The sequence below is a fragment of the Sebastes umbrosus genome, chromosome 5 (genome assembly GCF_015220745.1).
Source record: "Sebastes umbrosus isolate fSebUmb1 chromosome 5, fSebUmb1.pri, whole genome shotgun sequence".
Taxonomy (NCBI): domain Eukaryota; kingdom Metazoa; phylum Chordata; class Actinopteri; order Perciformes; family Sebastidae; genus Sebastes; species Sebastes umbrosus.
Window position 1 is genome coordinate 16,071,953 of NC_051273.1, and position 24,069 is coordinate 16,096,021.

At 41.2% G+C, this 24,069-nt stretch overlaps 1 protein-coding gene across 3 annotated transcripts in view; it reads left to right on the forward strand.

The window, feature by feature from the left end:
* The window catches only part of LOC119488314 (voltage-dependent R-type calcium channel subunit alpha-1E), a 124,951-nt gene that overhangs the window by 42,030 nt on the left and 58,852 nt on the right, over window positions 1-24,069 (forward strand). For all 3 annotated transcript variants that reach the window (XR_005206927.1, XM_037769867.1, XM_037769868.1), the window contains exons 3-5: window positions 2,639-2,908; window positions 14,803-14,908; window positions 15,055-15,194. Coding sequence is in view for 2 of the 3 variants with exons in the window: in XM_037769867.1 (XP_037625795.1) it covers window positions 2,639-2,908; window positions 14,803-14,908; window positions 15,055-15,194 (516 nt within the window). In the remaining variant the exon portion in view is untranslated. The remainder of the gene's footprint in view (window positions 1-2,638; window positions 2,909-14,802; window positions 14,909-15,054; window positions 15,195-24,069) is intronic.

Sequence of the window (24,069 nt, forward strand, 5' to 3'; positions counted from 1 at the left end):
ATGTAACATTTCAACTTCATCCTGTTCTCCTATATCCCCCCCTGTTCATTGTGAAAAACCCACATCCTCATGAGAGTAGATGTGATCACTTCCAGCCAGCGCACAGCAGCACTCCTCCCCCTCACTATCACGGCTTTGCAATAGCAGGTTCTGAACCCTGTAATTAGCCAAAGATGCTCGCTGCTGTCCCTCCTGAGTGTCTTTGCTGGCCGCTGGTTTGATTTCACAACAGGTGTTTACTCCCCTCCAGGCTCCATACCTGACCAGCATTCAGTTAAATATCACCCTCTTCAAATGGCCAGTCATGAAAAAAAGCTGGAGTGATCCTACATTACACCTTTAATATTTTTACAAGAATTTTAAGCACATTTTCTGCAAAAGCATAAAGTCAGTGAAGGTCTTAATATGTGGAAAACAGGTTTACATGCTGTCAGCTATAATTGGTTTACATAATCTGTACTCGTCAAGATGGAGGCGTCTAATATTTGTTTACATTACATTGTGGCTTTATCAATTGAACTGTGTTTATCGTCTGTCAACACACGGTTTGTTAACACATGGTTTGTTAACACACGGTTTGTTAACACACGGTTTGTTAACTCAATCAGCACATATTAAAGGGGACATATCATGCTCATTTTCAGGTTCATGCTTGTATTTTGGGTTTCTATTAGAACATTTTTACATGCTTTAATGTTCAAAAAACACATTATTTTTCTCATACTGTCCGTCTGAATATACCTGTATTCATGCTCTCTCTGAAACGCTCCGTTTTAGTACATTTCAACGGAATGGCAACGAAATTGCGTTGCTAGGCAACAGCTTGGGTCCATGTGTACTTCCTGTCAGCTGATGACATTCACATACACTCTAACAGGAAATAAACTGGGACACATTTAGAATGTTTACGTTTAAAACTGTGAAATGGTCTAAATATTGTATATTTGTGACATCACAAACGGACAGAAAATCCTAACGGCTTGTTTCAAACGCACAATTTCTGAATACTGGCTGTGTGTATTTCTCCATGGATTGAGTGTTTTGATATTTTAACAGTATTTATATAGCACTTAAAGGGACTGTTTGTAACTTTTTACACGTATAAATCTACCGGGTCGGGATCCCATGCGCGCTCGCATATGCGCGCTCACGTGTGGCCGGAGTCTCCTCTGCCTGCCTGCTTGCCTTCACTCAGACGATGCGTGCGTTCTTGCTGTCTCGCTCCACCTCTAGACGTGAACGCGCGCTCACTACACACTGCAGAAGAGTTAGTTTAGCTCTGAGAATATCTAGTGAATGTACAGTGGACGTTTGTGCAGAAATGACTGCTGCAGCTCCTCCAGACCAACAGAGGTTTCCCGTGTCTTGTGAAGTGACGAGGCTCCGCAGCGAGAAACGTTATCAACTCCAACCGGGTGCCGGTGTCTCCCTGCGGGCGCTGTCGGGAGACGATAACGTTTCTCTTCCTGCTTCAGCCCCGGCACTGACCCGCTTTCCCTGCTTCAGCCCTGGAGGCTGAAGCAGGGAAAGCCAACACTAGTATCAGCAGTGATTCATGGAGAGACCTTCGTCTGGTCAGCTAACATTACTGCCAAGCAGGTGAAATATAGAGTGATATGTGGTTTTAGCTGACGTGTGTCGCCTCACTGTTTTGAGCGATGCTCGTTCATGTCTATTTAGAGCGAGCACAAGCGCGAGCCCGACGCTGACTTTCGTTGACTTAACGGCCACAGGTGTCGCTGTTAACAAGCATTTCTGATTCTTACAAACAGTCCCTTTAAACCTGCTTTATAATATAAAAGACATGAAAATCTCACTTTTTTTTTTACAATATGGGACCTTTAAAGTGCATGTGTGGGGTTGGACAGAGGTTAGGAGAGCTGCCTGTCTGTCTAATGAGGAGACACTGTTGTTGTCTCCTCCTGCTCTTCTCTTGGTGTGTGCAGGTTTAAAGGGAGACACTTCTCTCAGCATCCCACTGCAGACAAGACGGATTGAAGGGTTTTATTTTCCTCTGCGTAACATGTAGTTGACAGCTTGTTTTGTTCGCGTTGTTTCGGGGAAAAACATCGTGGAAATGGAAAGTTTTTCCCCCCCTGCTCGTCCTCTTTTACGCACGCAGCAGTAGGATAGTGCAGTAGGTGGTCAACAGAGAAGAGAAGAGACAGGAGTGATGTGCCTCTGAATTACTCAGAGGAGGACTAGTTGATTTAAAACCCCCATGCATGGATCAACCTGCTCTTCTGAGGATGGCTGGAGACGTGACCTGTTGCAGCTTCTTTTCTTTCACATGTTAAGTGTTTGGATGGATGAAAACGCTGCGTAATGACTCACAGACGACGGGTTGTTACATGAGGCGGAACTGATTTACTTTTTTTTGGATTTGTGTCCTTTGGTTTTTACGCAGAGCGCACATGAAATCGAAAAAAAAAACCTCGTGAATGTTTTTGAAACCGATTTTGAAGTTGAGGAAAACTGAGTTGCGTGTTTTTTTAGCGAATACAAACTGATGATGGACTAAAAACTGGTCAGGATCTCAGTGCCACACCGAGCGCAGCACCGCGCCCTGCTTTTTGCTTTCTAGGAGACTAAAAACCTCCTTTTCTCCTCTTCCTCTCCTCCATCCCCTCCTCTCCAGAATGGCCCGGTTCGGAGACGACGTCCCGGGCTTGTTGAGCTCAGGAGACGGAGGATCCGAGCGCAACCGGACCCGAGATGGAGCCGCCGTGTCCACAGGTGGCATCTCTCCTGCAGCCTTCAAGCAGACCAAAGCGCAGCGAGCCAGAACCATGGCCCTGTACAACCCCATCCCAGTCAGGGAGAACTGCTTCACCGTCAACAGGTCACTCTTCATCTTCGGAGAGGACAACATAGTCAGGAAGTATGCCAAGAAAATCATTGAGTGGCCATATCCTTTTTTTTTTTTTTTCCTGCTTCATGGTGTAAAAATGAAACATACAAACACATTAATCCAGAGATGTGAGAGAAGGAGTCATGTAAGGAGTGAAGGTGGGTACATTTATTTATTATTCAACAACAGAACAGAGAAAAGGAAAAACAAAACAGTCAATATACAAAAAGAAATATTATCAAACTGAGTCCAAATATTGCAGAAAGGGGCCCCAAGATTCTTCCCATTTATGTTGACATTTTAAATTATTGGCTCACAATTTATCCATGTGGATAACTGAGACCAATTCATGCAACCAGTTTCTGAAGCAAGGTGGAGTTGGTGTCTTCCAGTCTTTGAGAATAAGTTATATAGAGCTGTTTGAATATGTAAAGGGAGAGTTGAGGAGTCCTCTGAGAAGAAAAAAATTCTTGACCGAAACTGATAAATTAATGAACAGTTCCAAAATAAATGCAGCAATGTACCATCAGTTGATTTACATTTATCACAAATTGGAGACACAGAGGGGTACAATTTATATAACATTACTTTAGAATAATGAAAACGGTGAATCACTTTAAACTGAATTAACCTATGTCTGCTATTTACAATACTGTGTTCCAGTTTAACAAAATAAACAAGAACAAGGGTCTCATATTTCAACAAGTGTACACAATGTCCCAGAATTCAAAAGTCCTTAAACAGCCCAATTCTGTTTAGTGTATGTCCCCTAGTTTCTCTGTGTAATAGAGAATCTATGGAGACTTTCAGCACCATGGACAACACACACAGAGCAACCACCACACAAACAGAGAGAGAGAGAGAGAGAGAGGGAGACACATCTGAGTTCAGTCTAGGAATTGAGTGATAAATTACTTTTTAGTTTCTTTAATTGCCTCATTAATTTTAATAAAATCCAATACTGCACAACAGGAAATGAGGAATTGGTGTAAATGAAGGTGTGAAACAACATACGAACACATTCATCCAGAGATGTGTGAGAAATGAGTCATGTAAGGAGTGAAGGTGGATAAATTGTGTTCGAGCCTTTCAGCAAAGACACTTTCAGTTGGGTTCAGTCATAGTCCTTCAATAAAATAACCTTTTATTAATTAGAGAAAGAACTACTGACTCAAAAGCATCATCTACAACAAAGAGGCTCCACCAGATCACTCTCTGCCTTTTTCCAAGAAAGAGCCATCATCCCTCCCCCCTAATCATCCCTGTTATTTGCTCCAAATAAACAAGAACAAGGGTCTCATATTTCCACAAGTTGTACACAATGTCCCAGAAGACAAAAAAGTCCTTAAACAGCCCAATTCTGTTTAGTGTCTGTCCCCTATAGTTTCTCTGTGTAATAGAGAATCTATGGAGACTTTCAGCACCATGGAAAGCACACACAAAGCAATGCATGAGAAAGATTCAACCACCACACACTCTCTCACACACAGACAGACAGAGAGAGAGAGGGAGACACATCTGAGTTCAGTCTAGGAATTGAGTGATAAATTACTTTTTGGTTTCTTTAATTGCTTCATTAATTTTAATACAATCCAATACTGCACAACAGGAAGTTAGGAATTGATAAAGTAGACTAGGTTGTGAAAAAACAAGCACTAAATCAGACTTTTTGAGTGTATCAGTGGCATTATTTTACTATTTTATAGATCCAAAAGTGGATAAAATTATATTTTAGTTTGGCTCAGGTTATGACAATAGCTATATCTAGACACAAACTAGTGCAGAAGGGGGGGAGGTGTCAGTGGAAAGTGGATTAGAGGAACACACAGGAGTTTCTCTGTTTATGGCTGTAAATCTTTTCTGTCAACAAAAGGCTATGCAGACCTGCTGTAGCCACAACACACTCCTGATGAGTTATGTGCAGTGAATATATCAAGCTCAGCTAGAGCTACAATGATTGGTCGATGAATCAGCAACTATTTTGATTATTGATTAATCGTTTTGGTCATTTTTTAAGCAAAAATATCAAATATTCTCTGGTTCCATCTTCTCCTTTGTGTTTGCTCTGTTTTATATCACTGTAAACTGAATATATTTGAGTTTTGGACTGTTGATCAAACAAAACAAGACATTTGAACACATCTCTTTGGAAACTCTGATTGGCATTTTTGTACTATTTTACGTTTTATTGCAAAGAGTTGCAACACTAAACTCAACCACTTATCACAAACTGAGCAACTAAAATGTATCTGCCACTACCTGCTTAAATATTGCTATTAAATTAGAGAGTAGCATTATCCAAATCTGTATTACATAACATTTCATTGATTTTCAGTAATGCTCTTACATTATGCGGCTGCTTTCTCAAACCTACTAACTCGCTCTTCCATTACATACTGAAAAGAGAGCGACTGTATTATTTCCTCTGCCTGTTGCTGAGCAGGACGACCACACGCATGTGTCCATTGGTGGCGTGTTCGTGCTGCTGCTGTGCAGCTCACCAGGTGTCCGGGCCAGGTGTGGCCTCTTCTCTGCTATTGTTCTGCTCCATTCAACAGCTTCCTGACTGACTGACTGGCCTACTGCTCATTATAAAAACCCAGCAAATAGAATGAGTGGGCCCCTATTGTTGATCCCTGTCTATTGTTGTTTTCTCTGGGCTTGCCCATCTATTGAGGTGATTAAAAATAGACACGGGATGAATTTCAATCAACAGCTGAGGGAAAAAAAGGGTTGAAGTGTGTGCGTGTGTGTATTAGTTATCTTATTACAGATATTTCAGCCCCTAGTGGTTTTGTCATAACCAATAATGAGGCTATAACTGCACCTAGAGGCCCATCTTATACTCAGGAATACAATTTAAATCCAAATATTGAGTGTGTTGTAGTGACCAGAAGGAAAGCAGCCAGACTGAATAACCTCCAGGTTAATGTGCTGTTGTGGAGGGAGTGTCTCATTACATCTAATGAGCTCTACTGTATCTGATTAACAGACATTAACAGGAATTATATGTAATGATGTCTGATTGCAGTGTCACATGCTATTACAACAAGTCATTACTCACTATTATAGTCATACTATATTATACTGTTTGCTAATATGGTTTTGAAGGGAGGGATGCTGAGCTGAGTGTTTCTGTGTCCTGATTCAGGCTCTTTCTAATAAATATGATAACCAGTAAATACACAAGTAAGCACAAATAAGAAAACGTATTGTACATATAAAGACATATAAACATGTAAGAAATGATACACACACATTTATATACTTGTGAGGACCCTCATTGACCGAATTCATTCTTTAGCCCCTTACCTTACCATACCTTACCTTAATGCTCAGTGGTTGAAGAAGTATTCAGGTCTTTTACTTCAGTAAAAACAGTGTAGCCAGCATGCTAAATTATACTTAGACCTGCAATAACTTTCTTTGGCCACTTGGAGGCAAGTTGTAAACAGAACTTTGACATATTATCATCCTTTAAAGGTACAGTTTGAAACATTTCAGGGGATCTATTAGCAGAAATTGAATATAATATTCATAACTACGTTTTCATTAGTGTATAATCACCTGAAACTAAGAAATGTTGTGTTTTCGTTAGCTTAGAATGAGCCCCTCATAGGGAGCAGGTCCTCTTCATGGAGTCCGCCATGTTGCTCCGCCATGTTTCTACAGTAGCCCAGAACGGACAAACCAAACACTGGCTCTAGAGAGAGCCTTTTGTGTTTTTATGTTACCTGAAGGCCACTGTAGATCTTCCACACGCTTGTAAAATTACGATAACATGAGCTGCAGAGTGCAAAACCGTTGTACCATCAGCCGCCGTCTGACTTCTGTTGCTCCTAAAGTAGTGTTATTATGGTAAGGATGGCCTCGGAGTGAGGCGAAAGGCGTTACCACAGTTTTGCACTCAGCGGCTCATATTACCGCAGTCTTGGAAAGGGAGGAGTGAGCAGAGGGGTACTCAGTTGGTTGCAATCTGTAACCACACCACAAGATGCTGCCAACCCAAATGCTGTACCTTTAAGCTATTATGGTGAACTTGTTTGCAAACAGTTGCCTGTTTACACATCCAGCGGTTACGGAGCAGCTTTCACTGGCCACCTAGCGCATCCAACAATGTTTACGCTCTGTTTTTGGTCTCTACCAACTCCTGAGGGAAATATCTGGCTCTTTAGCTTCCAAGTCCTCCCCTATGTTCACCAGCTAGATGCTAACTGTGTCTGTTTGCTGTTTGGTGCTGAGTAGGTAGTTTTTAGACCTTTTTTTTCTGAAAATGAGGCAATGAGAGCGGTGAGAGTGAACCAAAACAGTAAAGTAGCGGCTTAACAGCTAAACAATGATCTGAAACTCGTTATAAAGCTCCGGAAAGCTGAGGGGAGCTGCAGATTCAAGCCATAATTCTCTATCGGTTCATCACTATAAGTTTAGCATAGCCAAAAGACTGTAAGCAGGGGGAAACAGCTAGCCTAGCTGGGTCCAAAGGTAAAAAAAGTGCACTTACAAGCACCTTTATAGGCCACTAATTAACAAGATAAGAAAAAATACCTACTTTTTGACCTCAGCCCTTACCTTAAACTTAACATAAACCTATTCATATTTGTAATCCTAAAAGTCCTCGCCTTTTAAAGAAGAAAACCACCCTCACTTTCCACAAATGTCCGTACTCTCATTATCTAAAACTCAAGTCGGTCCTCAGAGGAATAGAAATACAAGAGGACACACACACCCACACACTCACAATCTCAGCAGGACATCTCCTAAAGGTCAGCCATGTGTTTGGAAAACAACTTGCCGCTGTCACCTCGCTGTAAGAGGCTCTTTTTTTCTCTGAGCGCTCAATTAACAGCAGATGATCAATTCAGGAATTATCCAGAGGCTTCTGTGGTTGAGCGTGCAACACTGGAGCCAGAGAGCTGTGTGTGGGCTTATTACACTATGATTTGATATTTATATGAGTACATATTCGATCTTATTCTGTGAACGCTCACGGGAGTAAGAAGTGGTTAAATGTTTGTGTACATGTGTGAGTGTGACAGTCAGCGTACTGTACCTGCCTGAGGTTGCAGTCGATGGAAGGCTGATGGGGTCCTGGCAGGGAAGAGTCAGGGGTAATTAAGCCCACGGCCTGAGTTTAGTGTGGCAGGCCTGGTGAGGACTGACAGCTGCTCCTCCTGCCTGATCCCCACTGGGATCCCCCGCAGCGGGAAGTTTCCCATTGAGAAGGTACACCTCTAAATAATTGATAGTTGGATTTAATAGTTTGTTTCATCAGGGCACACAGTAATAATCATGTGCCTGCGGGTTGTGAGTTTTTAAGTATGAAACAGTTAGACGGGTAGACATTTTAGGTATACGACAGGATGTGTTGCTGCTCTTTTTAAACACAGAGGCCTAACCAGGATTTAAAATGCATGGATGGTTATTTAATTAAGGGTGCATTTTAGGTTGTAAATCCTTTGCATATGTCTCGAGAGACAGCTTAAACTTGAGAAAGGCCATTAATTTCTCTCTAAATTGCATCCTTGCATGAAAAATGGAAATGGAAAATTAGCAAGGAAATGACCCCGGTGTCCCCAGTGTTTTTATGGTCCTACTCTCATTTATCTCCAATTACAAAAACAGTTTTTCCGCTTATTGCTTGTGTTTTTTTCACTTCTTTTAATGAGAGCAGATTTTTAGAGTGAATGTAGCTGAAGAAAATTAGTCTAGTGAATGTGGCCTTGCACTATGCTAAGTAGGAACTGGTATCCAGTCTGTTTACATACAACCAATCCACAAAACATCCCATGAGGTATGTTCAACCATCCTTCTCTGGTTTTATGACTGTATATCTCTGTATATCTATGACAGAGAGGTATATATAAGAGCCGGCTTTGGCTCTGAGTTGACACTGTTTACTCGCAGGGCTGCTGCGTATAAACAGGACGGACTGAACTATGGTCACATTTATCCTCAAGATTGATCGACTGGCTCTAGCAGACCACTGAGGTGTGGAGGTGATGTGGTATTGAAGATAGATTGTACAATGTTTGATGCTGCAGCCCGTTAAATCCATTCAGTTGACAGCATCTTTTATCTTATGCATATTTGAGTAACAGTACAGCAATGGAAATGTAAGTTGTAGTGGATTAATCTTTTCATTCCCGAGATGGAAATAGAGTTAATTTTACTCCAAATGGAGATTACACTCCTGGCTTTCCTCTGTGTTTGTATATTTAATGCGGCCTTTAACGCTCACATGCATGCTGCTGATAATTCACAGATTTCTAATAAGCTCAGCTGCCTGTGATTCATTTTGATTTCCATCTCTATACAATAATAATCACAGGGGCTTGGATCCAATCTGGGCCTGAGCGTATTCACAGATGCACAGGGCATCACACTCCGTCTCCATGTCTATTTTTACACGCATGTTTGAGGAGTCGAGGCAGGGTGCCAGCGTCACTGTGACTCACAGGATTGCTCACGAGACGCTTTGCTGCTAAAGATGGTAGGCGATCCACGATCAATGTCCCGCTCCAGAGCAGCATAGAGGAGGGGAGACGGATTTTGGTTAAAGACACTTGTTGAGTGTCTAACTTAGGGCAATGTCAGAATTGAATTTTACTGTATTACATGGAGAGAAATTATTGAAATATCTGACTGTAGAGTATGTGAGTGCATCCAAAAAGGCTGCTGAAGCCAAATCAGTAATAACAATGGATAAAATGACTGTTGCTCGTTGTGACGAACCAACAGAGAATTATCACAAACTCTGCAGTTCTCCTCAGATATTCAGAGCTCTTTAGCATCTTTCAGCTCATTGTTTTTGTTTTCCAGCCCACAACTTTGCTGTATTGATTCACTTTCACCGCTCTCATTGCAGCACTTTGGGCCACAGCAGGTATTTAAAACCAACTGTACACCTGTCCAGAACCAAACAGCAGGCAGACAAAGCTACTGTAGCAACTAGCTGGTGAAGATAGTGGAGCATTTAGCAGCTAAAGATCCATTTTCCACTAAACTAAACAACTAAAAAGCTAATTTGGCGGAGGAATTGGCGAAGACCAAAAACAGAGCAGATAGTTCAGGTGTTTTGAAGTAGGGTTGTATGAGGTTCTTATCTGTAGTAGGTGTCGGCACGCCCCCAGTTTGGAGAAACAGACAGGAGCACTGACACCGGAGCAAAGCAATACAGTGCTGTGGACGGAGACGGCAGAAAAACATATTTTAGCCTCCTAAAAGAAAGGATCACCTAAAAAAATCGGTATCTGTTTAAGTGTACGCTATATTTAGAATATTTTCACCACTTTATCTTGCCTTCAGAAAGCCCTTTCCTTCTCCTTTACAACAGGGAACTGAACTGAAAGGGAAACTTATCTATGCTCTCTCCAAAGCCAGCAGGCTCAGATGACAAAAACAGGATAGATACGTTTCACTTTCAGTTCAGTTCGCTGTTGGAAAATATTGTAAATATGGCGTACACTTAAACAGATATACATTTTTTGTAGGTGAATCTTTCTTTTAGGTGGATAAAATGTGTTTTTCTGCCGTCCCCGTTCACAGCACTGTATTGCTTTGCTCCGGTGTTGGTGCTCCTGTTTGTTTCTCCAAATTACCATCTACTGTAAGTAATACACCGACTATGGATAAGTACCTCATACAACCCCACTTCAAAAAACCCAAACCATCCCTTTTAAATGAGAGGGAATATTTCATTTGAAATCATGAGATTGCCAGAAAAACAACTCCAAATGAATGTTGCTTCTTATATGCTGGATGTGTAATAGGCAAATGCTTGCTAACCTGTTTGCCTTATCAACTTTGGGATAACGTGTCTGTGCAGCTTTTTCCCGCTGACCCCAAAGTGGCCAAAACATCAGTTATTGCAGGTTTAAGGTGCTTTTTACTTTGAAAAGACTGGTCAAAATGACTAGTCAAAGGCTCTCTTAGGTTGTCTTAGGTGTCTTGTTCAATCACCAAAAGGAATTACCCACAAATACAAAGAGAACTACTGCAACAATATCAAAATATTTATATTATGAAAATATCTGAAAAAATATATATATGATGTATCATTCCCTATTTTAAGAAATGACAACACATTGAAATCTAGAACAAAGTCAAAAATCATTTTCCAAGTCTTTTATATGACTGATACTAACCTATTGTAGTTCTTCAACATCTGTCATGTAGTGGTTAAAATTACCCTGATATACAGCACAACGCTGTAGCCTCAGTGTGTTTGTGTGTGTGTTTTTGTGTGTTTGTGTGTAACCACAGATATAGTTCAGCTGCCCAGTAACCGTCTTGTAGCATTGACTTTTGGCTGGAAGAGGAAGCCTGTTGCCGTGGATACCTCTCTCTTTCTATCTTCATTTTCTCTCTTTCCTCCCCTTTCTTACCTCTCTCTGTCCTTCCGTCTCGTCTCCCCCCGCCTCCTGTTTGCGTTGTATGTGTTTGAGGGAATGCAGGGTGTGGCGACTGGCTGCTGCTGAGCGCTGCCAGTGAGACGAAAGTGATGCTAGTTATTGTAGAGAAGTGAATCAAAAGATATACTCAAACCCATCAGCCTGAGACAGATTTTATGCAGTTAAACCACTTTTTGCTTTTTGTTTTCATGCTCTACTCATTGCTGATGGTTGCTTTGGTTTTGTTTTTCCAAAGTATGTCAACGATTAACTTGCAATCACTGAGTCAAATCTGTGGCTCAACATAGGTTTAAAGATGCTAAATTTGAAATTCAGATCATTAATATAGCAGCAAACAACTATTTGCTATGTGAAGATCTAGAGGAGTAATGTCTACCTGAGCAGAGACTGAAGTAACACTCCCTCCTGTAGCCGGTCCGGCCTTGCGTGCATGTTAGTCTCAATATTGTGCCCCACTGCTAGCTAATTGCCGCCGCTCTGCTCTACACTCATGCGCGGTTACCGCTGATGACATAGTTCCGAACCACAGCATCATCGCAGAAGCTCAACGCCCAGCCTCCAATTCCCCCCCCAGGTTAACACTGTTAGCTCTGTCAGTACCGTCGCCGATGTTTGCTCTCTTTGTGCTGTTAGCAGCACCAGTGGGCAACCTTGGCATCTGAAAAGTGAAGCCATGGCTGGAGTGCCTTAAACTTGCATTCTTTCTAATGGCCAGCAGGGGGCGACTCCTCTGGTTGCAAAAAGAAGTCTGATTGTATAGAATGTAGTATAGAATATAAAATGACCCTACTTCTCACTTGAGTTATTACCTCAGTAAATACTGTAAACATGAGTTTTTGGTCTCAATCGCTAATTTCCCGTCTTCTTCGATACAGTATGATGATCATTCAAATCATTGACAGCATTGTCCGGTTTGGGAGTCGTCTGTGTTTTCATCTTACAACTTTAACCCTTTCACAGTGTGTTTTCAAGTCCTGAAAGTTATACGTAACATTTTGGTTGCCTAAAAATGTCTTATTCAGCGTTTGGTTGTACTTTGCTCCACCCTCTTGTGTCACTTCCGGTTGCAAAAAAACAAGATGGCGTTGGCCAAATTGCGGAACTCGAACTTCAAAACTGCAGTCCACAAACCAATGGGTTACATCACGGTGACTACTTCCACTTCTTATATACGATCTATAAGCAGCACCGTTAGCTGCTAGCTGTCCATTCAGCCGTCATCATATGGAGGCAACCCCTCAATGATATCCTCTGAATTTTGAATTCAGCACCTTGCGTACTTGTCGGAGTCAGATTGTATTTGCTTTGTTTATTTAGCTTCTCATCGCTCACATGTCCCTGAGTAACCCTGCTGGGTTCGGCTGCCAGCGCAACATCAATCTGTCCGTTGTCGGTCTTATATGGTCCCATTGCCTCCCCCTCACCCACCTGTTTAGTTTAGGAAGCTTCTGCTGACACTCTCTATATATATAACCATCATCTTCTCCTCCACTGATCACCCGTCATCCCCCCCCTATCACTTTCTCCTGTTTCATTCTTCCCTGTTATCTCTGCCTCCTTCTTACTTCCGCTCTCCCTCCCTGTCTCCCCTCTGCAGATTTAAGCTCCCTTCCTTCCCACCTCTTCTGCACATAACCTGCAGAAAGGGGTCTGCCCACGCAGAGCATTAGATAAAGAGCACATTGCTGGCTTAGCTCAACCCCAGAGCGGCTGGTGTTGAACCCACAACCAGCACGGGTCCTGTAGAACAGGCAGTGAAGCTTGTAGTATGTGACCCTGTTTACGGGATCACGTTTCAGGCCCACCCACTCATCCCTCCTCGATAAGCCTCCTGTTGCTGCGGTGTGTTTATGTGTGTGTGTGTGTGTGTGTGTGTGTGGATGTCTGTGTGTCGCTGTCTGTTGAAGCTGACCTCAGATAAAGTTTAGCCCGTGTCTGGTTGTGTCTACAGCCCCGAGGCTCATACCATGCAGGTTAATTCAGTTTCATACAGAGGAATCAATGTTGGCCTGTCTATCTATGCTTACATGACATTGTAATTGCAGTGCTGCTGGGTTTGATTTACTGTGATTAACTAAATTATTGTTTGTGTTTTTTTCTGTGATGTAGTACCTGGATCTTAATCTGTGTTCTCTGTATTCTAAGAGTGTAGACTTTCTGTGCTCTGTATAGATTTCATAGAAAGATTTTTAGAGCACATTTCCTGAACTACTGATGAATAGACCACATTGTTATTTCTGTTTGACTGTGACCTAGAAACCTGTTTAGAGCCTTCTCTGTTTCTATTTGCTTTTTTGTAAATAATCTCTTACTTAAAGGATGAGGCTAGCAATATACTATATGTCTTATTGTCAACAAATTATATGAAAAGATCAAAACCAACAATGAACCGATGCCACTGACAAGTATTGTTTGTGTATTCAAAGCTTGATAGAGCTTATAGAGTGCTACATGAATGAGTCTTAAAACCTGGAAATGAGTTATCATTTTAGCACATCTGGTTCCCTCGTCTGGAAGTCAATGGGTTTTGTGAATAGGTTTTTGGTTAGATGCCTGATTTACGGTCTGTGGTTAACACAAGCTTAAGAGATTTTAACGTTTTGTTCTACGATATAAAATACGTCAGTAAATATCCCACTTGTACATTTTGAAGCCTTTATGTGTCTTAAAAAAGGCGGTTGCTAAGAAGTGGCTAAATGAGACTACTAAACGTCATCACTCGGACTCGTCCGCCTTTACAGCCTCGTTGTGTGCACTCGCGCTCATGCAACCGTGGTGTAGGTCGCTTATAGCCTAACGTTAGTTATGCCGATTGCATTCACGCTTCAAAAATCATAAAAGTCATGTTCATTTGTAAAGATTATCTTGCTGAACAAAACATGAAAGTATCATAAACATTTGTTTGCCACAGAGCTTATGTTCTGCAATAATCCAAAACCCAATAGAAAAATCACATTGGCTTTTTGTCGAGGGAACCCGGGCGATGCTAACTTCCTTGTTGGCCTACCAAATTACATCATCCCTGGAGCACGATATTCCTCTGTGTTTAAACCTCCATCCATGTCCAAAACCTATTAAAACACATCAATAAGCCATATTGTTGCACTGGGTGACATTACCATGAACATGGGCACTGTCATTTATTTTGAGTTGGTCCCACATACACCGTCCTGTTGCTGCAAATACTGCGGCTTAAAATAGTCCCTAACGCTATTTACTCCTTTTTGAGTAATGTTTGATAAAAAACTACAGTCCCCAGCTATTTGGGGAAATTAATGAACTTTAAAAAAAAAGTTAAAGTATATATTCATGACCTGTTTTTAAAGATTTACTTGGGCTTCATGTGCTGAGAGCCATAGACAGAGAGGGTCACACTGAGAGGCTGACTCACATATATTTGGTTTTGATCATTTCAAGGAATTTGTTGCCATTGACACAAATATAGAATATCACCAGCCTTATCCTTTATATTACTGTAACATCCTGTACCAGACACTCAACATTAAGTCAGTCAAAAGTTCCTTAACTTGGTCCTTCCACTCCGTTTGAGTACATGATCCTCACCACCATCATCGCCAACTGTATTGTCTTGGCTCTGGAGCAGCACCTTCCTGGAGAGGACAAGACCCCCATGTCTAAGAGACTGGTGAGATATGAAACATCTGCACACACAACCACACTTCTATCAAGTTGGTGAAATTAAAAGATCAGCATAAACTGCCTCTGATGGAGCCTCCATTTCAGTTCAGTGTAAGCTAATTATCACTCTGATTGTCTGCTTTGCACTTCCAGGAGAAGACAGAGCCCTACTTCATCGGGATGTTCTGTTTTGAGGCTGGGATAAAAGTCATCGCCCTGGGCTTTGTATTTCATAAAGGCTCCTACCTTAGGAACGGATGGAATGTCATGGACTTCATTGTGGTCCTCAGTGGGTGAGTCCAACAGTGTATGTGTGTGTGTGTGTATGTGGATGCAGGTCTGTGAAACAGAATTAGCGTTATGAATTCAAAGGGGTGGTGATCCTGTGAGATTTACTGTATTCAAAACAGCCGGTGTCCTTGTGCCCTTGTTTAAGGCTCCCAGTTATTTCTAGGTGGTTTGGTTGCTCAAGTTTGACAAACAGTGTCTTTGCTGCTTGTTGGTCTTTACTGAATATTGATAGCTACTCACTTTAGATTTTGTCCTACATTTTTAATTCACCGCTGCCAAATCAAAAGGGACCCAGACAAAGAAAAGTCAGACAAGAAGGTTGTTTAATTGAGATTTGATAACTTTTCACAATGCAATATTAGAAGTTTGATGGTGGGGGTGAATCTGATTATCATGATTTTGAGTATGAGTTTTTTGATATCTGTGTTTATTTCACCTCAGCTTGAATACAAAATCATGTTAATGGTCCATTTTGTTATGCTGCTGTAGGCTTTCCAAGGCTGATCTGCTGTCTGTCACCAATCTCCTTATACACATTAACACTTGTCATTGGTGGCCTTTTCTTGTATTTGGTTCAGATTATTTTCAAAACACACCATAGTTCATCTCCATGTCTCCAGATGTGGCATCAGTACACTCTGAATTATTGTTTTTGTTTGACCACTTCATGTGTTTACTATCTGCGCTTCATTTCCTGCTTAGAGAAGGACCAGATGAAGGTCAGTGTGCGATATCACATTATATATACAGAAAGATATCTGTGTATACCTAGCCTACCATGCATGGCTGTTTGGCAATAGTGAAAAAACTGCCCCTGAGAACCCTTGAACAAACACAAATCATAAAATAAACTGCAGTAAAACTATCAAGGAAATTTATATCACTATCAGTTATGTGCGCTGGATGAACAGGTTTCATCAAAATAAATGGTTCGCCATGTTCGGATACCTCATCCAGTGTTGAACATTGTGTGTATTAAAGCTCTGTACGATATCCAGAACATTGATATAGAAGCTAACAACTATTTGCTATGTAAAGATATAGAGAAGTAATGTCTACCTGAGTAGAGAATGAAGTCACTCTCCCTCTGTGTGTGTTGTAATCCTCTCCATGCTTTGTTGACATAATCGGGCTGGCCACATGTGCCTTTTAGTGCATGTGAGCGTGCCCCACTGGTTAACTCAGGTTACAGCTGATAACACCGTGCCGACTGTTAGCGCTGTTATCACCGTTAACTGCGAGCCACCGGTTCAGCTGTCGCCATGTTGAGAGCCGTACAGAGGCAATAGAAATGCTCCCATTCTCACATTTAGCACCTTTAAAGAGACACCTCTTAGTTTTACTTTGCCTTTTATTTTCCATTATTTATTTAATTTAATAAATCAAATTTACTGGAAAATGTCAAGCTAGTCCAACTAGACTCTTGCTGTGTGCAAAATTACTGCTGTGTTCACTTATTTACTACAAAATAAACACTAATGACATTAATGTGACGTCACAAAGAGCTGTAGACACTTAACAGTATTCACACATCTATCAAAGTTGAGGCATTACATTTCTCAACTTTAAGCCAAAAGTAGTGTACATCTTATTTTTTGTTCTATTGTTGAAACTTGCCAAAGTTTTTCACATAGAAGTTTTACATACAGTAGCAGTAAATATAGTGGCCTAGGTTACAAATGTGCATGGATTTTGGAAAAGACATCTTTAACTACAACCTGTTACTACCTGTGCACCATGCTGGATTATTAACCAGCTGAATCATACTACAAGCAGCCATGGACTGTTGTGAGTGAGGTGCTTACAGCTTGTAAACCATCACCGCACTCTGTGCACTGACAGTACATCAATTACATGGCAGTTAAAGGCCCAGGGGGGCTTACAGTATGTACGTCTGTTCTGTTCTGTGGGGGAAAGGTGTTACATTAAAGGGCAATTTACGGCAGTCACCAGAGAGGCAGGCGCCTCGCCGTCAGAGCAGAGGGAGGAAATGTTTTTGATTTCGGCAGATTAACCTATCTCTCGCACACACGTTTAGTCTCACACACACACACATGAATGAAATATTAATCAATTCACAGCGCAGAAGTACAAAGGGTGGCAGACAGGGTTCTTAGAGAATTCTACATGATTCTGGGTGTTCAATTATTGATGAGCCGAGCTCGGGCTTCTTAACGATACTCCACTCACTGTTGGAGAGGGGAAGGGTGCGAGGTTGGAGGAGGAAAGAGGAGGAGAGAAGAGCGGGATGACATGAATAATAAGAAGAAGTGTTGTGGAAGATGGTAGGGAAAAATATGGCCAGAGAGCCTCCATTGCCTCTCGCCTGTTGATCAGTTGACGTGTGACAGCGGTTGAGGACACTCAACCCCACAGCATGTTACTACACGACCAAAATTAGAAGCTTAATTAAACCACAGTGAGACAGACGCATGCTAATGGATTGTCCTAATCTCACCTGCCTGATTTGGGATAGAGAAGAAGAGACCAAGGCTTGTCAAGGCCCCCCAAGGGTGCCAGATGCTGTAATCAGACTTTACCTTTCTGTTAGCTCTATGTATAGATCAGGCAGTACTTATTGATGTGTTGGCTTCACCTGGTACTGAGGTCAGTGTGTGCTGTGCACTGACTTTTAAAGAATGAAAATAGCAGAAGTACACTGCAACAGCATTTTTGTCCTTAATACTTTTAATTTTACTTTTAATTCTCAGGAAAGAATACTGAATAATTTGCCCCTCTGGCATGAACTTATGTGAATCTCTGGCATAAACTAATATTCATCAGTTCTCGTTTAGTCATTAATTTTTTGTCCCTACTTGAGTATTTCTTTCTCTAAGTACTTTCCATTTCTCTTTCTGTATCTCACCCACGGAAGGTCCTTTCAGACACAATGCGACAACGGCACCACTGCGATCTGAAACCGGTTATTTCAAATGGCTTGCGCCCCGCCACGGCAGCTTTTTGCTGTGTCGAGCAAAGCCCAACTTTGGGCGCTGCGCGTTGTGATGTGCTCCGAACCCAGCGCTGAGCACAGCTCAAACCGAGATGTGTGACGCAAGCAGCTCTCTTCTGCCAGGAAACGACAATAGATGTAACTGTTTTGTTGTTCGGATGGAAACAGTAGAAGTTATACATGTACAGTGTCAGAAACAGGTTGTTATGACAAAAAGGGAAAAAAAGTGTGAAAATTTGTCATGAATCGAGAGAAATGTGGGAGAATTTGGACCCCAGGAGGAAACCAGGAGAGGGCAATGAAAAACGGAAATCTCCCGGGTGAATCGGGAGGGTTGGCAAGTACTGTATGGTGCCGAGGCTGAAGTCATTTGACTCGCCCAAAATAATGCAATCTAAACACATCTACATATTTTCCAAAACAGTTTTCAAATTAAAGATTTATGAAGCAGAAACTCAAAATGTTCTCTGTAATGTACTGAACATTATTTGGCAGTAAGATGCAGGCATGTTTCGCGAGTTGAATTTAAGCCACCGTTTGTGACTTGGGGAGGAGACATGCTCGATGTGGATGAAATAGCCTTTCAGGTCTTATTTTATTAATATTCAGCATGATGAAGTGAGCTGCAGATAGATCCCTCTCGAAATTATCATTCTGGCCACAGCAAAGACAAATTAATGAAAATGTTCTCTCTCTCTCTCTTTCCCTCTCTCTTTCTCTGAAACACACACAGTCCATCCAACACTCACATGGACACATTCACTCACCTGCAGACCATCACTCGACGTTTACAATCTTATTAGAGAGTGAATGAAGATTACGAGAACTGCTGATAATGTTAGATGAGTCACCAGTTCTGTCTATCAGTTAGTAATTAGGAGGTCTCTGCAGATAGGAAGGGTCACAGACGGTGTTACTAATACAGAGACATACTCCCCAAACCCCTACGCACACACACATGCACACATTTAACATCCTAAGCATAATGTACAGTATAAGCATTATTTAAAAGAATAAGCAATATACTGCTAGAATATGTTTCTTATATTATAACTCTTCTAGAAGAGTGTGTGCCTTGTGAACCACTTTATAATCATATTTTGTGACATGAAAATAAATTTGGATTACAATTATAGTTGTATACAGTTTTTCATCCATGTCACTGCGAAGAAACATTATGGTTGCATATAAAATTACCAAGGGGGTGAGAAAAAACCCAAAACCCTGAACTAAAGTGGCAGCAAGATGATTAAAAAAGAATCATATTGGAGACATACGGACAAGTAATTAATTTGATATATTTTTGGGGCATTTTTATGCCCTTATTATAGATGAGAGTAGAGAGATGAAATGAGGGGAAAGAGACGGGGAACGACATAAAACAAAAGTCCTTGGTCGGATTCAAATCAGGGACGTTGTAGTCTATGGTTGGCGTGCTAACCTCTATAGGCCACGGGGCGGCAGTCAATTTTATTTATATAGTACAGAATGACAAAATTGCCTTTGGTTTTACAACCTGACAAGCATATGACAGCCTCTATTTTACAGGGTGTCATCCTTGATTCAGATAACGAAAAATTCCCCCAAAAATACTTTAATGGGAGAAAAAGCAAGAAACCTTAAAAAGGGTAACGAAAGGAGGGATCTCTCTTCCAGAATGGACAGATATTCAGTATGTATTGTATATACACAGTAGACAGAAGCAATAATAGTAAACAAAACAACAACAAAAAACAGAGTGACAGGTCATTGTGTGCCGAGGCAAATAAAGTGCAAACCTATATGAAAAATATGGTTCAGAGAAGATGTCAAGCTTCAGGTGCTGCCAAGCATTTCATGAGAATGTGCAGGACTAGTTTAGAGCCTAAGACAAAAATAGAACAAAAATAACTTTTCTCAAAGCACTCGCAAAGGGTTAAAGGCACTGCTAACTGCTCTGCAAAGCAAATAGCATCTCAGTGCTCCTGTGCTATTTGCACATATTTAAATTAGGTAATATGCAAACTTTTGGTGCAAAATCGGCCCTTTTCTATGCAATTTAACCTCACTGCAAAAACACTACAATTCACAAAGATCAGCGCTAATAGCCACACACAGTTACAGTGAAATTATTAGCGTCTTCAGAGAGTTGGTGGTAGCTAAAGTGTATTTATACTGACAGACTGGGATATTAAATCCTTAATACGGTTTCTCTTTGTCACATTTAAATTGCTTGAAGTTTTGAGGTCAGGACCTGTACACTGGCTGGTGGTCTGAAAATTAATTTTTTTCTTCTTCTCTCTGCCTACCCTGTTGTTGGCGCAAAGCACTAGCATATAGCCAGAAAAAAAAAATTGTGGGTGTGCATTAGAAAAAAAGGCTATGCCACATATACTGTATATATATATATGCCATATATATATAGACAGATCTATATATATATATATCTATATACATATGAAAAGTTGTTGTTGGTCCGAAATTCACAAAAGTGAAATTCCGATGATGTCGATTCCGATTTCTGTGCAGCTCCCGGCCACATGCAATGACTGCTCTTTTTTGCTGCTAAATGTGTGTGTAGGGTTGCCAACTTCCACTAGTGGTTGTTTTCTTTAGTGATAGTCGTTTTAGTAAGGCTATAACTAAAATTTAATTTTGCATCTGAATTTTGGGTGTGCCAGCTTTTCTCTTTGGGTGGCACAGGCACACCTCGACACACCCTTGGCTAACATGGCTTGAGACAGGGCAGATAGCGTTTGCAAATAATGTGCAATTCATGGTACTAACAGCAACCGCAATCCATTCTTTGTGAATTTGCCCATAAGTGTGCAGAAGACGTGGAAAAAATGAAAATAAACTTAGAAATGCTCTTATGCGGTGGCGACTGTGATTATTTATCTGGTGGGGCCCAGACACCGAGGCATTCTGGTTACGTATACTGTACACAGGTGCAACATGTCCCCTCAGGCTTGATGTGCAGCAAGTAGTCCTAAATTGCCCACTAGTGTACACTGACTTGCCAGTTTATTAGTTATACCTTCAGTACAATTGCCCTGCAGTAAATCCTATCATCTGTGAAGCTTATAAGGTTCAGTCTTTGTCAGAGAGGTGTTGATTCAACTCTCTATGACTGCACTGAGCTCGCTTTGATTGAAGGTATACGGGCTTGAGTCGTACAGGCAGGAACTCTAATTTAACTGTAGAAAATACTTCCTTTGGTGGCAAAACACACGACTGTTAGCTCAGACTATACAAAGCGCGTGAACCTTTCCACAGTGGATACTCCTGACTCACTCGACATTATGTGTGAACATGTGTAATTATGGAACCATTTGGTAACGGTGTCAACGCTGGAGGCCACGATTACCTCAGCAAGCTGCCTTGGTGTTTCAAGATGGCCTGTATTACACACAGAGAGAGAGAGAGAGAGAGAGAGAGAGAGAGAGAGTGGGAGGGAGGCATGAAAAACCAGATGGCACTTGCTGTTTCCTTAAAGGCTAGCTAAGGACGGTTGTGACTGATATTCTCAGGCCATCATCACACGTTTCACCAGACTGTTACTCTTTGCCAAAATGGCAAGTTGTGAAGGGAAGTCAGAGAACAGAGGAGGTTGTAACCAGGAAAACAAAGTAAAGAATAGAGATGAGAGAAGAGATAGAGCTGGAGGAAATGATAAGGATGCCTCTATGCGTAATCGTACGTACTAATTGGCACCTTGGCAGTCTCATTTGCTGGCAAGCCCTCTATTAGACTGGCAACAGTTGGCAGGGGGCGACGCCCACCAAGGGATTGTCACCACTAGTGCCAGACACTTGGAGGGGGATGGGAGGAGAGATGGAGTTAGCGCAGAGGGAGTTGATGAGAGTAAAGATGAGGAGACTGGAAAAAAAGAGCATTTTCTTTTCTCCATTTCTGTCATCCACAGACATTTCTGCTAAGTCGAGATGGTTCAGCCTCTTCACTCTTTATTTTGGGAATTGAAGCTTATTCTGCTGTTCAAATAACCAAAGCGTTAAATCCTTGATCAAGAAAGAAAACGAGGAACAGCATTGCTTCAGAGAAGAATGGAGAGGAAAAAGAGAGTCTTAAGGACTCATTCAGCAAAGCTTGTAAAATGCTGAATGAATGCTGAGAAGAATAGATGACACAATAGATACTTTATTTTCAGGACTTTGGGAAATTTGAGCGATTTGTTTGTCATGAAGCTAAAGACATTAAGAACTGAGTCTTAATATATATCAAATTGCTTATGTTACATACAAGATGCGAAAAGGTCTCAAGAGTTAGTTGTATTCTCATTATGCTGCTTTTATTGTAGGCTGAAAATGGAAATATGCTAAACTATTTCTATTCCAAAATCCTATTAAAAATGCTTATTTTTAAAGCATGTCATTAGATAGTATTTAGTGTAGTGAAGACAGGAAACAAGAGGAGAGAGAGAAGATATGCAACAAAGGACCCCAGCTGCACTCGAACCGGAGACATTGCGGTTACATGGTCACCAACTTAAATGCCTGATTTTTTTAAAGAGTAAATCAGATAATCCACTCAATGAAACTCCAAAAAACTATTTTGTTCTCAATGGATTTTCATGATCTGTTGCTTTTTCAATAGATCATGAAAATGTCTTTATGTCACTGCTTTTCAAACAGCAATATGCCTTCTTTAACTTGTTGGAATCGATTAAAGTTTTGTATATCCAATTTTGGTGCACACCTCGTCATGTGGCTAAAATAATATAGATGGAATTGTGTCCGCCCGTAGAAATAGAACAGGAGTAGAACAGACATTGAACTGCTTTCCTACTCATTTCACTTGTACAAAAGAAAATAGCGATTGATGTTAGTTGTTATGGTGACAACACATGTCAGTGGGGCTGTAAAGTATGGTCGCAGCTCCCCGGGAAGAGAGCGAATGTAGCTCCAGAGATGAATGTCTGGCTGGACCCAGTGCGGCTGCTGGCCACCAGCCTGCTGTTCGGCTCTTTTTCTGTAACCAGTGTAGCATTAAAGCATGTTGAAATTAACAAGATAGCTAACTAATTCTACCATGCTTTAACGCTACACTGAAAATGAGCCAAACAAAGTTGTCACTCATGTAGAGATAGCAATGTACATTCAATTTTGTTCATTTACTCTGGCTCTCTGTGCTTCGTAACGTTACTATTCCACTGCCCATTTTAGTCGTAGCTGCAAAACCTCAGTGAATCAGCGACTTTCCGTAAGTCAGTTTAGTTTATAAGGAAGTTAGCCCGCTACAGTTCAACAGGTCGCAATGGCAACGGTACACATAAAAATGACCGCTGTTCTGACCAGAGAAGTTTGCCTTCAGGGCTTTCTGACAAAAATATCCTTAGGTTTAGGCAACAAACCTACTTGGTTAGGTTTAGGAAAAGATTGTGGTTTGGGTTAAAATAAACCATTTCTGGCACAAATCCCTGAAGGTGTGCTCTGACCATCCTGCTACGTTGATTTCAATGGGAATGTGCGTTCTACTCCTATTCTATTTGTATGGTTCGACCCTTTAGACCTCCAGTACTAATTAACAGAGAGAGGCAGCGTCCTCTCTGCTGTGAACATATAGACGCTGCAGCCATCAATCCTTATTCCTCACTGGGTGTCAAAACTGGACTATTTCTACTCTATTACCACCTCTAGCCAAGAGGGAGAGCTAACATGAGAGCTTCACATCGATCATACCACTATTAATATCAGCCAGCCAAACAAATGCAAGACTATTATGAGTTTCGTGGCCTATATTTATTTACATTTTTGTCCTAATCCTCTCTTCAGCTCCATCCCTTCCCATGCCCTGTTCATTATTTAGCCTTTTTCCCCTTTCCTTATGCTTCCTTTTCATTCCTTTCCTTTTTCCTTTTCCTCTCCTCTAGATAAGTTCTTCCAGTGTTGCTAAAGTTGAACGATATTCTTATCTGAGAAAAGGTG